Source organism: Octopus bimaculoides, chromosome 26 (genome assembly GCF_046866305.1).
Source record: "Octopus bimaculoides isolate indiv1 chromosome 26, ASM4686630v1, whole genome shotgun sequence".
Taxonomy (NCBI): Eukaryota; Metazoa; Mollusca; class Cephalopoda; order Octopoda; family Octopodidae; genus Octopus; species Octopus bimaculoides.
Genome location: NC_142953.1, coordinates 7,806,379 through 7,820,087, shown reverse-complemented (window position 1 = coordinate 7,820,087; position 13,709 = coordinate 7,806,379). Strand labels below are relative to the sequence as shown.

General features: G+C 36.3%; 1 protein-coding gene across 1 annotated transcript in view; it reads left to right on the top strand.

Moving 5' to 3' along the window:
• Nucleotides 1–1,056: 1,056 nt before the first annotated feature.
• The window catches only part of LOC106876103 (mitochondrial 2-oxoglutarate/malate carrier protein), a 32,264-nt gene continuing 19,611 nt past the window's right edge, over nt 1,057–13,709 (top strand). Inside the window, exons 1-2 of the mRNA XM_089342422.1 lie at nt 1,057–1,254; nt 12,093–12,154. Of these exons, the coding sequence (XP_089198548.1) occupies nt 1,133–1,254; nt 12,093–12,154 (184 nt within the window). The 5' untranslated portion in view covers nt 1,057–1,132. The remainder of the gene's footprint in view (nt 1,255–12,092; nt 12,155–13,709) is intronic.

Here is a 13,709-nt window from a genome sequence, read left to right as displayed (position 1 = left end):
GTCATTCTTGCTCTGCCGAGTTCATATCAACCAGAAAAATGAAGTCGGTCCTGCAAACACATTCTCTGCATTTGTCAGAGTGCCTTGAAAATGGTCAGGAAGAGATGTTGAGTCTTTGAGGTCGATAGATGACACATAATAAGTATGGTGTTCTTCTGTATCACATGAATTATCTGTGACTCACAGACTGCAAGGTGATGGTAAATACACACGCATATGCGTACATATACATACACACACAAACACACGTACAAGTATACATACATACACACACTTTATATATATATATATATATATATATATATATATATATATACATATATACACACACACATATATATATATATATATATATATATATATATATATATATATATATATACATATATATATATATTTAAACAATACATACATACAATATATATACATATAATATATATATATATATATATACATATATACTTACACACACCTATACATGTATACATTACGTACATACACGCACAAACGTGCACACACACACATCTGTATGCATGTATGTGTGTGGGCGCGCTTGCACATAGTTACATTGTAAGGTCCTGGGAGTGTTTGTTGTCCCCTTTATCTTGGATTTTAACCCCAAACAATCGTACACCAAGATTAGATATGTTTACATAGACAAAATGGATTATATATAGAAAACTGTATATGTACGTATACGTGTATGTATGTGTGCGTATATATTATATATATGTATGTGTGCGTATATACATATATATATAAAATGTGTGTATACATACATGGCATCTCTATACACAGCCACATATATATATATATATATATATATATATATATATTATACACACACACACACAAGTGGTGGTGGTTGTGGTAAAGTTAATTCAGTGCAACTACTACTACTACTACTACTACTGTTATTATTAATGATGGTGGGGAAGGTGGTGGCAACACCAACTGCTGCTGCTGTTATTGAGAAGTGGGGAAGAGGAAGAGGTAATATTGTGTAGAGTTGTGTGTAGAGTCACGTGACCTGCTCTAAGCTAACCAATTTTCTTCAGTGAATGGAGAAAAAGTTAAGGAAGGTCGAGGTCTAAAGTGTTCCATTGCCGGGATACCAGTCAATCTACAGGACATGTCTGAATCCAGCGCTCCACCGGCCCCAGTTGCCGCCCCACCACCGCCACCCCCTGCGGCCCCTAAAGTCTCAAAATCCATCCCCAATTCTATCAAGTTCCTTTTCGGTGGTCTTTCTGGGTAAGTTCCTTCTTAACATTTTATCCGTTTGTCCTTGAACACAATCTGTCTTCTTCATTCTTACTCTCTCTTTCTACGCTGATTTGCTTAAGGCAGCTTCTTTAAGACCTCTGTATCTTTATCAATCTTCACTTTATCAAAGCAATTCTAATATCAGTTTTTTTAATATCTGAAGTACACGTCACTTTTCTCTATCTCTCTTGTTATTTAGTTCCAATTAACCTTGGTTTTAATCAAAATCAAAAAGATTCCAGCTGTAATCAACCAGTTTTTTTTTTTTTCGGGTTAAGTATGTTCCAATGACTCCAGTTTCCAACTTGCCCTTCCTTTCTTTTTAAGGCTGTAATTTGAGAGGGATTTTGCTGTTATTTCGAGCTTGTTTGACCACGTTTATAATACCGCTACCTTTCACATTCGTTAACATCTCCCCTATAGTTGACATCATGGTCTTACTTTCTCCTTATATCTACTGCTATACTGGTTGGTCATCGCTAATTCTCTCCGTAGATAACACAGCTGACTCCGTCTCTCTTCTTTGCATTGCTGTGTGCGTGTGTGCATGTATATATATATATATTTATCCTTGAAGGTCTGCGATGTGTCTCGGAGTCTCTTAAAGTGTATTTTTAAATGATCAGAGCAACTCTTCTTCGCATGACTAAATAAACGGTCATACATCTCTTACCTGTTTATACTTTGTCTATACTTGAAGGTCTGCTACATGTCTTCTTGGAGGCGCTTAAAGTGCATTATAAATGACCCACAGCAATCCTGGTTACATGTCTATACCTTGGCTGCCAGCACATTACGTATAATATATATATATATATATATATATATATATATACACACACACACACACACACACACACACACACACACACACACACACAGTTAATGACCTGGTCGCAGTTGTGCGACGACAATTTTGACAGCTCAAGAAATAATAAAGTGAATTTATATTTTCGTGTTTTCAAATGATTGAAATGGCCCTTCCACGATGTAATACATACATACATACATACATTTATTATATTATTTTACGGTCGAGTTTCTATAAGTACTTTTTCTGTACCTGCAAGTAGATCTCTATCCACACACAGATGCAGTGAATGTTGTTATAGCCCTAGGTCATTTTCCATCTCGTTTTCTTATAGTAGTAAGTTGTAGTTGGTCGTAAGACGACACCTGCTGAACAAATCCCGTTAATCACTCAAATTTAAGTCAATCACCAATAAATGCAATCCCAATCGAATTAGTAACCTTTATTCGACTTCACGGTTCAATAAATAAAAAAACACATTTGTATAATGTCGTTTTACTTAGTAAATAGTTTCAAAACCGAGTCAGTTTATTTCGGATATAACAAATCCCCCTCCACCACCAAAAAAAAAAAAAGACCTCGGCGTGTATGAGGGTGTACAGCAGCAGATCTGGATCTCAGACACAGGTTTTATTGTATGAGAGTACATGAGTACATGTCTCTGTTTGTTGCTCTTTCTCCTCCACTGCGTTTCCGCATCACATTGTATATATAACCACATGTGCCGAACATCGTTTTCCTTACCTTGTCTCTTGTCTTAATTACAGTTCGCTCCTGGTTCATATTTTCCACCGCTAACCACACCACCATTTCTGAGTCTTTACTGCTCCTCACTATCTATCTATCTATCTATCTGCTTGTCTTTCTGTCTCTACCGTCTGTCTGTTTGCCCGTCTGTCTATCTAATTAACTACCTGTTGGTCAGCCTGTCTCTCTATATGTTACCTGCCTGATCACCTGTCTGTATATCAATCAAACTACCCTTCCTTTCCTCCCCACTACTCTTGTTGCTGTCATTTACACCTCACTTCACTCGTTCCAGCACCTCATAAACCCCATCTCCGCTGTTAGCAGCTAATCAACTCCTCTGTCACATTGTGTTCCTTTTCTCACTAGAAAATCCGAACGAAAACTAGTTTCCATTTTATAAATAGCAGACAGATCCTACCGTCTGTCCTTGAATAAAGACAAGCTGACCCAGGGCTACCTAACAACGTTAAATCGTTTTTATATCTCTCCTTATATGACACTGCAAACCTCGTCTGTCAACCTTGTCATTCCATATAATTATATAATTCAAGGTCCGCTACACACTACTCTAGGGTCCCTCGATGTGTTATAGTCCCATTAACTGTATTACCGGCAGCATATGTGTGTTGGGTGATGGGTAGATATTTGGATCTATAGTTAATACACATTATTAACTATAATCTCACCCAAACTTATTCCCAAGTTCGATTTTCGGTGGAATTCTGGTTTAAGTACCCCATATAACCCCCTCGTAACTTTTTATTTTTTATTTTTTGAAATTTTCAGAAATATTTTGCGAATTTGTGTTCTACACAGGGAAAATTCATATGATTATGTAGTAAAAAAAAAAATTGTGCGTGATTTAACTGTTGTTTTTAGCACATCTCACGACCACCTGATACCGTCTTCGTTTGCTTGTCACTCTGACATGCATTGATGTCCATTGCTGAGATTGAGGCAAAAAATTCGTGTTGTCCGTATTTTAAACCCTGCGGTGGATGGGGGGGGGGGTCCAAACATTTTTGGAAAAAAAATTTTTTTTTTTTTCATAATCCTATAAATTTCCGTGCGTAGAACACAAATTCGCGAAAATTTTCTAAAAATTTCCGAAAAAAAAAAAAAAAAAAGTTATTATATAGGGTACCTTTAAGTACCTTAAACCAGAATTACGCTCGGTTTTTTTTTTTCCGCTTTGTTTTTTGGTGCCACAACAGTACTAAAAATCATGGACAGGTGCACATCAACTGTCGTGCATAACTGGGACTCCTCTGACTCGCTCAGAACGGATGTACACAATGTTTCTATCTTAAAGTTTTCTATTTGACAAACACGGGTCATTTTGTGTTTGTAGCCACACCAAATTGAATAATAAAGAAAACAGGAAGAACATTCCAATATCCATCGTCCAGTTTTAGATTGTCAAAATATTGAAATAGGCACAAGCATAGTTGTGTGGTTATCGCAGCAGCCACGTGGCTTTGGTTAGTTTCCACTGCGTCACATCTTGGACAAGTATTTCATACTGTGGCTTAGGGTTGACTTAATAACGTGTGCGCAGAACCTGGTAGACAGGAATTGTTCAGAAGTCCAGGGTGGGGTGTATGTATGTATATATGTGTAGGGGGGAGCTGTGTATATATGTATCCATATACATACACACCTGTATATGGTGTATATATGTACACACACACACACACATATCTGTATGTGTGTATGTATATATATATATATATATATATATATACGGGAGGTTGTATATATATGGGGTGGGGTATGTATATTGAGATTGTGTGTATGAGAGGTTATATGGGTAGGATGTTTATTAATAAGAGAAACGTGTGTGTGTGTGTTGATGATTTGTCCCTTTATACCCCATAATTTAGCGGTTCAACATCAATAAACTACATTCTGGGATCAATATATTCGATTAAGTCCTTGAAAGCCGTGTCCCAACGTGGTCGCAGTCCAATGACTGAAACCAGTAAAAGACTATTTGTTTCGAATGTGTCCTCTGACTTCAAATGCCGCAGAGATCAATCAGCTCTGCCTTTCATCATTTTGAGATCGATAAATAAAATACCAGTGAAATGTTCAGAGTGTGGGACGAGATTCCTTGACAACTGTTAACCAATTCTTTGCATCCTGGCTGCAACGTCTGCGACTAAACTCAGTGATGGGGACACTGCGTAGTTGCCCGAGGGTTTCGCGGGTCTAAGGGCGGCCCAATTCTGATCAGTGTATGCTGTGGCTTCTTATCAAAAAATGAATACTGAAGGGCCGAATGCCTTGGTTTGCCCGAGGTTGGAGGCCTATAATGCTGCGAGCACGGTTCTGACGACACAAGGTTCAATCTGTCTTGACATTTGTTCTTCTCTGCCTGGTGAAGAGAGATTTGCATATTTGAGCATCATTGTGCTGGTCTTCCACTCGTACACAGTCACATCTTGTCCACGTGTGGAGATGTTTAGTTTGGCTAGATTGATTGATGGTGATGCATGCTACAATTTCTAAACGAAAGGGGGAGACAGTGGCACAATGGAGAATGCTTTCATGTAATCATTTAAACTAAGATTGTGGTTATCATTCGAGTTTCACGCTCTGATTTTTTAGGTGACACACCTCAAACATCGCTGAAAAGTGTAATTATAAGAATAACGATAAAAATCTCAGTTTAATTTGTTAAATATATTATGTATATGCAGCTAGGCTAACCTTAATCAACTCCAGTTACGAGTAGTTCATTCTCTAAATACAAAATATTAGTTTATTTTGTAAGGTTATTGGAACAATAAATTCTTCCAGTACGGCTATATCGAATGAGTTGCTATTGAATGAGGATTAAGATGTGCGGCTTTCATGCCTATCTGTTGACGAAGGGGAAGGACGTTAATTAGCAACGTAAAGAAAGAACTGTAACTGGAACCCGGAGCTTCTTATCTATGTGGCTGCCATTCAAAACAGACACTTACATACATTATACACACACACGAAACAGAAAGAAAGAAAAGGAGCACCGTTTCTACTAAGAATTTTGTAATGAATCCATATTAATAAAGTGTTGTGGATTAAATTTGCCGAATTCGGTGTGTGTATTCATTTGCCTGCCGTTAAAAATACACGATAACCCGTATTTAATCACATATTAAATCTGTTGCAAGTTGGTCGCCCACATTCCTTACCGTTCGACGTGGAATATATCTCACTCTTTGTTGTACTCTAATAAACCTGTTGTCCTCAACTGAAGGTCATTTGTAACTGTTTTACAGGCTGTCAATTAAAGACATATATATGTCATTATGCTAAAAACTCATGGTTTGCAGCTAATTTACATCGTCTTTCTTTACGTCGTTGATGGACGTTTTCCCCCCTCTTCTATATAGAAAGGCATGAATGCCGCATATTCCAATCCTCCCTCATAACTCTCATTCGATGTACTATATGCAAGGACAATTTGTTATTCCTGTAAACTCGCATTGTTGCTGGCAGACTCAAAGGAAAGCCATAACCACCATTACTTCCTATTTCACGTCCGTTTTATAACTCAAAATCCTTTACGTGTCATGGGCAAGACGATATGATTGCTGGGGTCAAGTCATTGTCTTTTTAAACAATGGAGCCATTCTAGACTAGGATTGGATAATAATAGTAATGATGATAATAATAATAATTTCTTGTATTAGACGTAAGGCCATAAACGTTTGTGGGACAAAGAGAACAGTCCATTATATCGATTCTAATGAATGGCCAGTACTTTATTAACTCCAAAACATCGGAAAGCATTAATTGATCTCTGCCGGTATTTCAATGAGAGACGACAACAACGATTATAATGAGGAGGATAAGCGTCCTTGCTGCTATTGGCCCCAGACCTGAAGTTTGGTGGGGGAGGGGGTTTGACATTTATATATCGAATCCAGTAATCGACCGGTACTTTATTTTATCGATCCCGAAAGGATGAAAGGTAAAGTCAACCTCGGTGGAATTTGAACCGAAAGCGCCAATAATTCTATCATTAACCACAGGCATTTTACAAAAGATCGAGAACCGTACCGGATAATATAGTGTGGGATTACATATTTGAGCATGTAAAAAGGGGAAACACACACACACACACACACACACACACACACACACACACACACACACACACACTCACTCACTCACTCACTCACTCACTCACTCACTCTTTTTACTTGTTTCGGTCATTGGAGTACGGCCATGCTGGGGCTCCGCCTTGAAGGATTTAGTAGAAGAAATCGATACCAGCATTTTTTAAAGCCTGAGGTTTATTCTATCGGTTTCATATTGCTGAATCGCTAAGTTACGGTGACTTAAACAAAACAACAACGGCTGTCAGGTGGTAGTGGATACGTACACATATACTTACAAAGAAACACACACACACACACACGTGGCGATCCTTCGATATTGGTCTAGAGTGTCAGTATGAGGAGATGGCCTCATTCACCCTCTTTTTCAGCCTAGCCTCCTTATCCATGTTGTTAGGGAAGGTTGAGTGGGTTAAACAAAAAAATTCACTCACATACATACAACAGGCTTCTTTCAGTTTCCGACGACCAAATTCACACACGAGGTATTGAATCGACCCAGGGCTAAAGAAGAAGACACATTGCACTGTAACACAAGACATACACGCAAAATTTGCTGGAAATGTTTAAACAATATTCCTCAAGTCGAACTGGCAAATGGTGAGATTGAAACCTTGGTTCTCTAAACCAATGTTGTGGTGGGGTAACACTGTTGTGTGACTGACTGCACACTGGGTGTTTGGGCAGTGCAGTACCATTTTCTTGGCAATAACATCTGCAGAAATTTTGCCTAATAAGTTATCACAAATGTTATCTTAGAATGCTTTGTTTATGGAACCGTTTGTGACCCAAATCAACTGTCTCTCGTCCCTCGTTCCTGCCAATTAATCTTATCAGCCAGTCACTGTATGCTTTATCTTGAACCTCATACTTCATTGTCCTTTTTTCTTCATAATACCTTATATATATATATATGTGTGTGTGTGTGTGTGTGTGTGAGTGTGTGTGTGTATATATATGTATATATATATGTATATATATATGTGTATATATATGTATGTATATATGTATGTATATATGTATATATATGTGTATATATATATATGTATATATATGTGTATATATATATATGTATATATATGTATATGTATATATATGTGTATATATATGTATATATATGTATATATATATATGTATATATATGTATATGTATATATATGTATATATATGTATATGTATATATATGTGTATATATATGTATATATATGTATATATATGTATATATATATATATATATGTATATATGTATATATATGTATAATGTACACACACACACACATATATATATTCACACATACATATATATATCTTCACACATATACACACACACACACACACACACACATATATATATACTAACATGCATATATATATATATATATATATATATATACTAACATGCATATATATATATATATACTAACATGCATACATATATATATATATATATATATATACTAACATGCATACATATATATATATATATATATATATATATACACACATGCATACATACATATTGTGTGTAGGTGGGTTGTTGTCCTCATAAAAAATACATGTGTTTTATTGACATGGTGACCTTCCCTTGGTACAAAATCTGCTTCAGCATATGATTCCACATTTAAAAATCTTACAAACCAAACATGCATACACATATGTAGACACATTTATTTTAACAAACTTTCATAATCTTGGAACCGAACAGGTGGTTAGTTGAAGTGAACTCCAAAACTCCAGTCACAAAATATATCTACATATATTAAGTGGGCGAGTGCATACACACACAGATACATATTGTAAAGTTCCAGTGAATTCTCCATCAGTAATGTTCCGTTATTTTAAAACTGACTTTGAAAATAAAGAAATAAACCTTAATCTAACATACATTATTCATAGCTAATTTCCCTTCACTGATTTTATTAATCTGAAACTGGTCCTCAACAAGGGTCCAATATGGCCCTTGGAGGGGGTCCACAGAAGATTTTGTTGTTAAAATTTATGTGTAATAAATTCCTTGTACTTCTACAATACACAAAATATTTTCAAAATTATTTTTATACTATTCTTAATAATATTTAACTATAAAAATATAATAGGATTTTTAAAACTTTGATGAGGGGCCGCCTAAGTAAAATAGGAATGAAAGGGGTTCATGGGTAAAAAAATGATTGAGAAACACTTATCGAAAAGTGACCATTTTATTACCATCAGAGATAATAATTACATATATAACATGTATGTATAGGATGCATGGTAAAGTAAAGACATCCTTTTGTCATGAGTGACCAGGATATTGCATCTAGAAAGTTCCCCTCCTATGCACATGTCTGGGTAAGGTTGTTTGTGGAAGATCAGCAGTTGTCCATGCATACCAGTCTCCCCTTTCCATGCTACCAATGTTGTCCAAGGGAAAGGCAAAGGCCGATAGAGCTTGGCACCAGTGACATCATAACTCATTTCTACAGCTGGGTGAACTGCAGCAATGTGAAATAAAGTGTCTTGCTCAAGAACACAACCTAGTCTGGTCCAGGAATCGAACTCATTAGCTCATGACTGTGAGCCCAACACCCTGACCACTGAGCCTTGTACCTTCACATATTTAATTCAAAACCACATTAAAATACAAATCCCAAACTGGAGAAAACATTTTTTATCTAAACTTTTTTGGGTAAAATAGAATCCTAAAGTTGAAAACAATCCTTAGGTCAACATGTTTGACTTCAAGTACTTTAAATACTAAAAAGAAAGCCTTAGTTACTCTTTCCAATTAATGTTATTTCTTGCAATCATCTTGCTAGTAAACATTTTCTATTATTCGTTTGATACATAAGCATGCTTTCTTCTCTCGTGTTTTAGGTTTGGTTCTAAAAACCTTTAGTTTTCTTTTGTTGTGTGTATTTATTGAGGGGGATTGAAAGCTGGATCCATAGTCATTGGGTTTCATTATCACATGTGGACCCACTTACCATATATACTTGTGTATAGGTCACACTTTTTTTTACTAAAAATGTTGATAAAAATCAGGCGTGCGACCTATCCACTTGACGTTACAAGGATCTGAAATAGATAGCAGCATATCAACAGTCGAAACGATTTATCAATTAGACTACTTTCATAAAGTCACTTCCACAAAACTGTTTTAATATTTGTAAGCAAAATTTTGAAATAAAGGTGAATATTTGATAAGGAAGGAATTTCAACCATGTTTCGTGGTCTGCTACCACAATAGCTCCTTTATAGGATCCAGTTAGCTCAAGACATCATCAGGAGCAACCACGTCCGGTTTCGGCCTCTACTCCTCTACCGTTTTGACGTGGTGCCCCCCCCCCCCTTTCGGAGGTGTCTTCAGCTCTGGTGTTGGGGTTAGGGTTAGGGTTAGGCCTTGTATATCCCCAAATTATAGTGCAACCTATCTGCAAGTCAACCTCAAATACCTACTTTGATAACCCCAAACTAAGGGTGCAACCTGTCCACAAGTATATACAGTGGGCCAAGGATGTAGTCCGTGTCATGTGTGTGTGTTTGCGCTGTGTATAGTGCCGTGTGGATGTTGTGTGGTGTATGGTGTTGATAATTTGTAAATGTAACCTGTAGGTACCAACTGCCAACGTATCTTCTGTCACCACTTGTCAACGTAATATGGAGTCACTGTAACAAGTATCAACAATAATTTTAGGCATTATTAGTTTACATCAGTGTTTCTCAACCATTTTTACTTGTTTCAATCATTTGACTGCGGCCAAGCTGGAGTACTGCATTGAAGGGCTTTAAGTCGAACAAATCGACCCTAGGTTATATCTTAAGCCTAGTACTTATTCTATTGGTCTCTTTTTGCCAAACCGTCAAGTTACAGGGATGTAAACACACCAGCACTGGTTGTCATGCAGCTATGGGGTGGGGAGGACAAACACACATACACATACGACAGGCTTCTTTCAGTTTCCGTCTACCAAATCCACTCAAGGCTTTGGTTGGCCCAGGGCTATAGTAGAGACTGAACCCAGAACCATGTGGTTGGGAAGCAAACTTCTTACTACACAGTCATGCCTGTCCCTATGGATCCCTTTAATTACTGTTTTATTCTAGTAGACCCCTACAGCCATTTGATGTTTAAAAACTAGTTTTATACATGCTTTTTTCAAAATTCCTATATGGACACATAAGAGGTGCAGCAATATCAAAGGAAGGTTAACTGAGAAGAGAGATTTTGTGTGTGACAGATGCACAGGGGCAATAAATGCTGAAAATGTGCAGAAAACAGCTTCCCTCACATGACAGGGGGGGGGGGGGGAACTAGAAGTAGTTGATAGCTTCTGTTACCTAGGTGATCAAGTCAGTAACAGGGGTGGATGCTCTGACACCGTAGCTGCTAGAATAAGAATAGCCTGGGCAAAGTTCAGAGAGCTCCTACCTCTGCTGGTAACAAAGGGCCTCCTGCTCTGAGTGAAAAGTAGTCTGCATGCCGTATGTTCCACAAAAAAAAAAAAAAACCAAAATACTTGTTTTAGATGTATTTATTGCAAGAAGCAGCTCCATTTCTTTCTCTCACATTTTACATAGTTTGACATGTTTTCAGCCACTGAAACCTCTTCTCTCAGAGTGGCTTAATAGGTGCAGGCGTTTAAAAACTAGTTTTTAGACATTGAATGGTTATGGGGTCCACCAGAATAAGAGACTAATCAAAGGGGTCCATAGCTAAAAAATGATTGAGAACCTGAAGAAATTTTGCTTTCGATGTATATGTATTGGTATGTATTGCAAGAAACAGTTAGGTTACTTTCTTTAACATTTTACATAGTTCAACCTACACAAGCTGATGTGTCTGCCTGAGTAAAATAGAAAACCTAAGGTGTCCATAGGCAAAAAATAGTTTAGAATCTCTGCCCTAACTATTAGGCTACACTTCACACTTAAACATAGTTAGAAACCATCTAAAGACTTCCACAACTCTCTTAAAATTCTGTTCTATTTTAAAATATTTTTGGTGAACCAAAATAGGTTGTTTTTTTTTTTTTATCTGAAAATAAATTTTCCTCCTTCATAACCATGCTATCCATTCCTATTTCTTAATGTAATGTTATCTCTTTGTTGTCCTTGAGGTACAATAGCAGTAACTCCTACCTCTTTATCTTGCTCTCTCTTTCCTATACTTTCAGAATGGGTGCCACTTGTTTTGTTCAACCTCTTGACCTTGTTAAAAATAGAATGCAGCTCAGTGGTAGGTCTTTGTTTTATGACATACCTTTCATACTAATCATTTGTGATAGTTCTAGTATCTATCTTTAATAAAATATCTTTCATATAACATTACTTTATGACACATCTTTTGTATCAGTCTTATATGACATCATTATTATTTAACATCCACTTTTGCTTTCTTGCATAAATGGGACAGAATTTGTTGAGTTGGATTTTCTTCAGCCAGATACGCTTTCTGTTGCCAACCCTCACTGTTTCCAACTAGGATATTTCCCCATTGTCCTGACGTGTCCCAGAAGATTGGAAATAAAGGACAATGCTTCCATGATGGCGATACTTATTTTCAACTATCATGCAGTATGAAGGCAAGGAAACTGTAAAACACTTGCTCACACACATACATATGTGTATATATATATATATATATATATATATATATATATATATATATATATATATAGTTTTAGGGAAAATAACCAATTTTCAAGAACTCATCGATGAAAATCCACTATCACATATAGAAAAATTAATAATTAAAAGCACAATAAATGAGTATAAAATAAAGTAAATATCATAAGATAAATATAATATAATATTATATTATATTTATCTTATGATATTTACTTTACTTTATATTATACTCATTTATTGTGCTTTTAATTATTAATTTTTCTATATGTGATAGTGGATTTTCATCGATGAGTTCTTGAAAATTGGTTATTTTCCCTAAAACTATATATTATATATACTTTATCTATAAGGCTCAATTTAATTTTAATTTTTTATAAATTGATTTTAATTGAGTTTTTTACCTGTAATTTTGGATTTTGTCCCTAATATTATTATATATATATATATATATATATATATATATATATATATATATATATATACTAGACTACCCGTGACCCGTTGGGTCATCGGGAAAGTCTGATTTTCCAAGTAATAGTTTTGTTTCGTGGGCTCTTTTTTTCCTTTTCCATGTTACTTTGCATGTTTTCAACGAATTTAGACCATGCTATTCCTCCTCTTCTACCTCAATCCCTTTAAAATTCCCTCTATAGTCACTATACTAGAAGTGTAAAGACAATTTTAGTTGTAATTTATGGCTCCTGTGAGAAACAGGGAGCAGTGTTCATGATCATTTCAAGCCTGACCCCAAGAACGGAATCACTGATGTGGTTAATGTTTAGTTCTTATATAGCCTTAACATTGATGTCATTATCATCATCATCGACTGTCTTCCATTCTGGCATGGGTCGGACAGCTTGATAGGAACTGGCAGGCCAGGAGCCACACCAGGTCCTGTAGTCTGTTTTGGTTTGGTTTCTATGGCTGAATGCCCTTCCTAATACCAACCACTTTAAAGTGTACTGGGTGCTTTTATATGATACCATAACCAGTGCTTTCTGCATGGTACCTTGGTTTTAGGACCTCAATTCTGTTGTGGTGGGCAGGTGTACCTAAGTACTGCAATGCACCACGTATCTCAGTTCCCTGTTATCTCCTGAAAAAATATTGTTGGTGGAAAGGAAATTCTAAAGGATTTATGTCCTGGGTAGTAAGGATTGAGC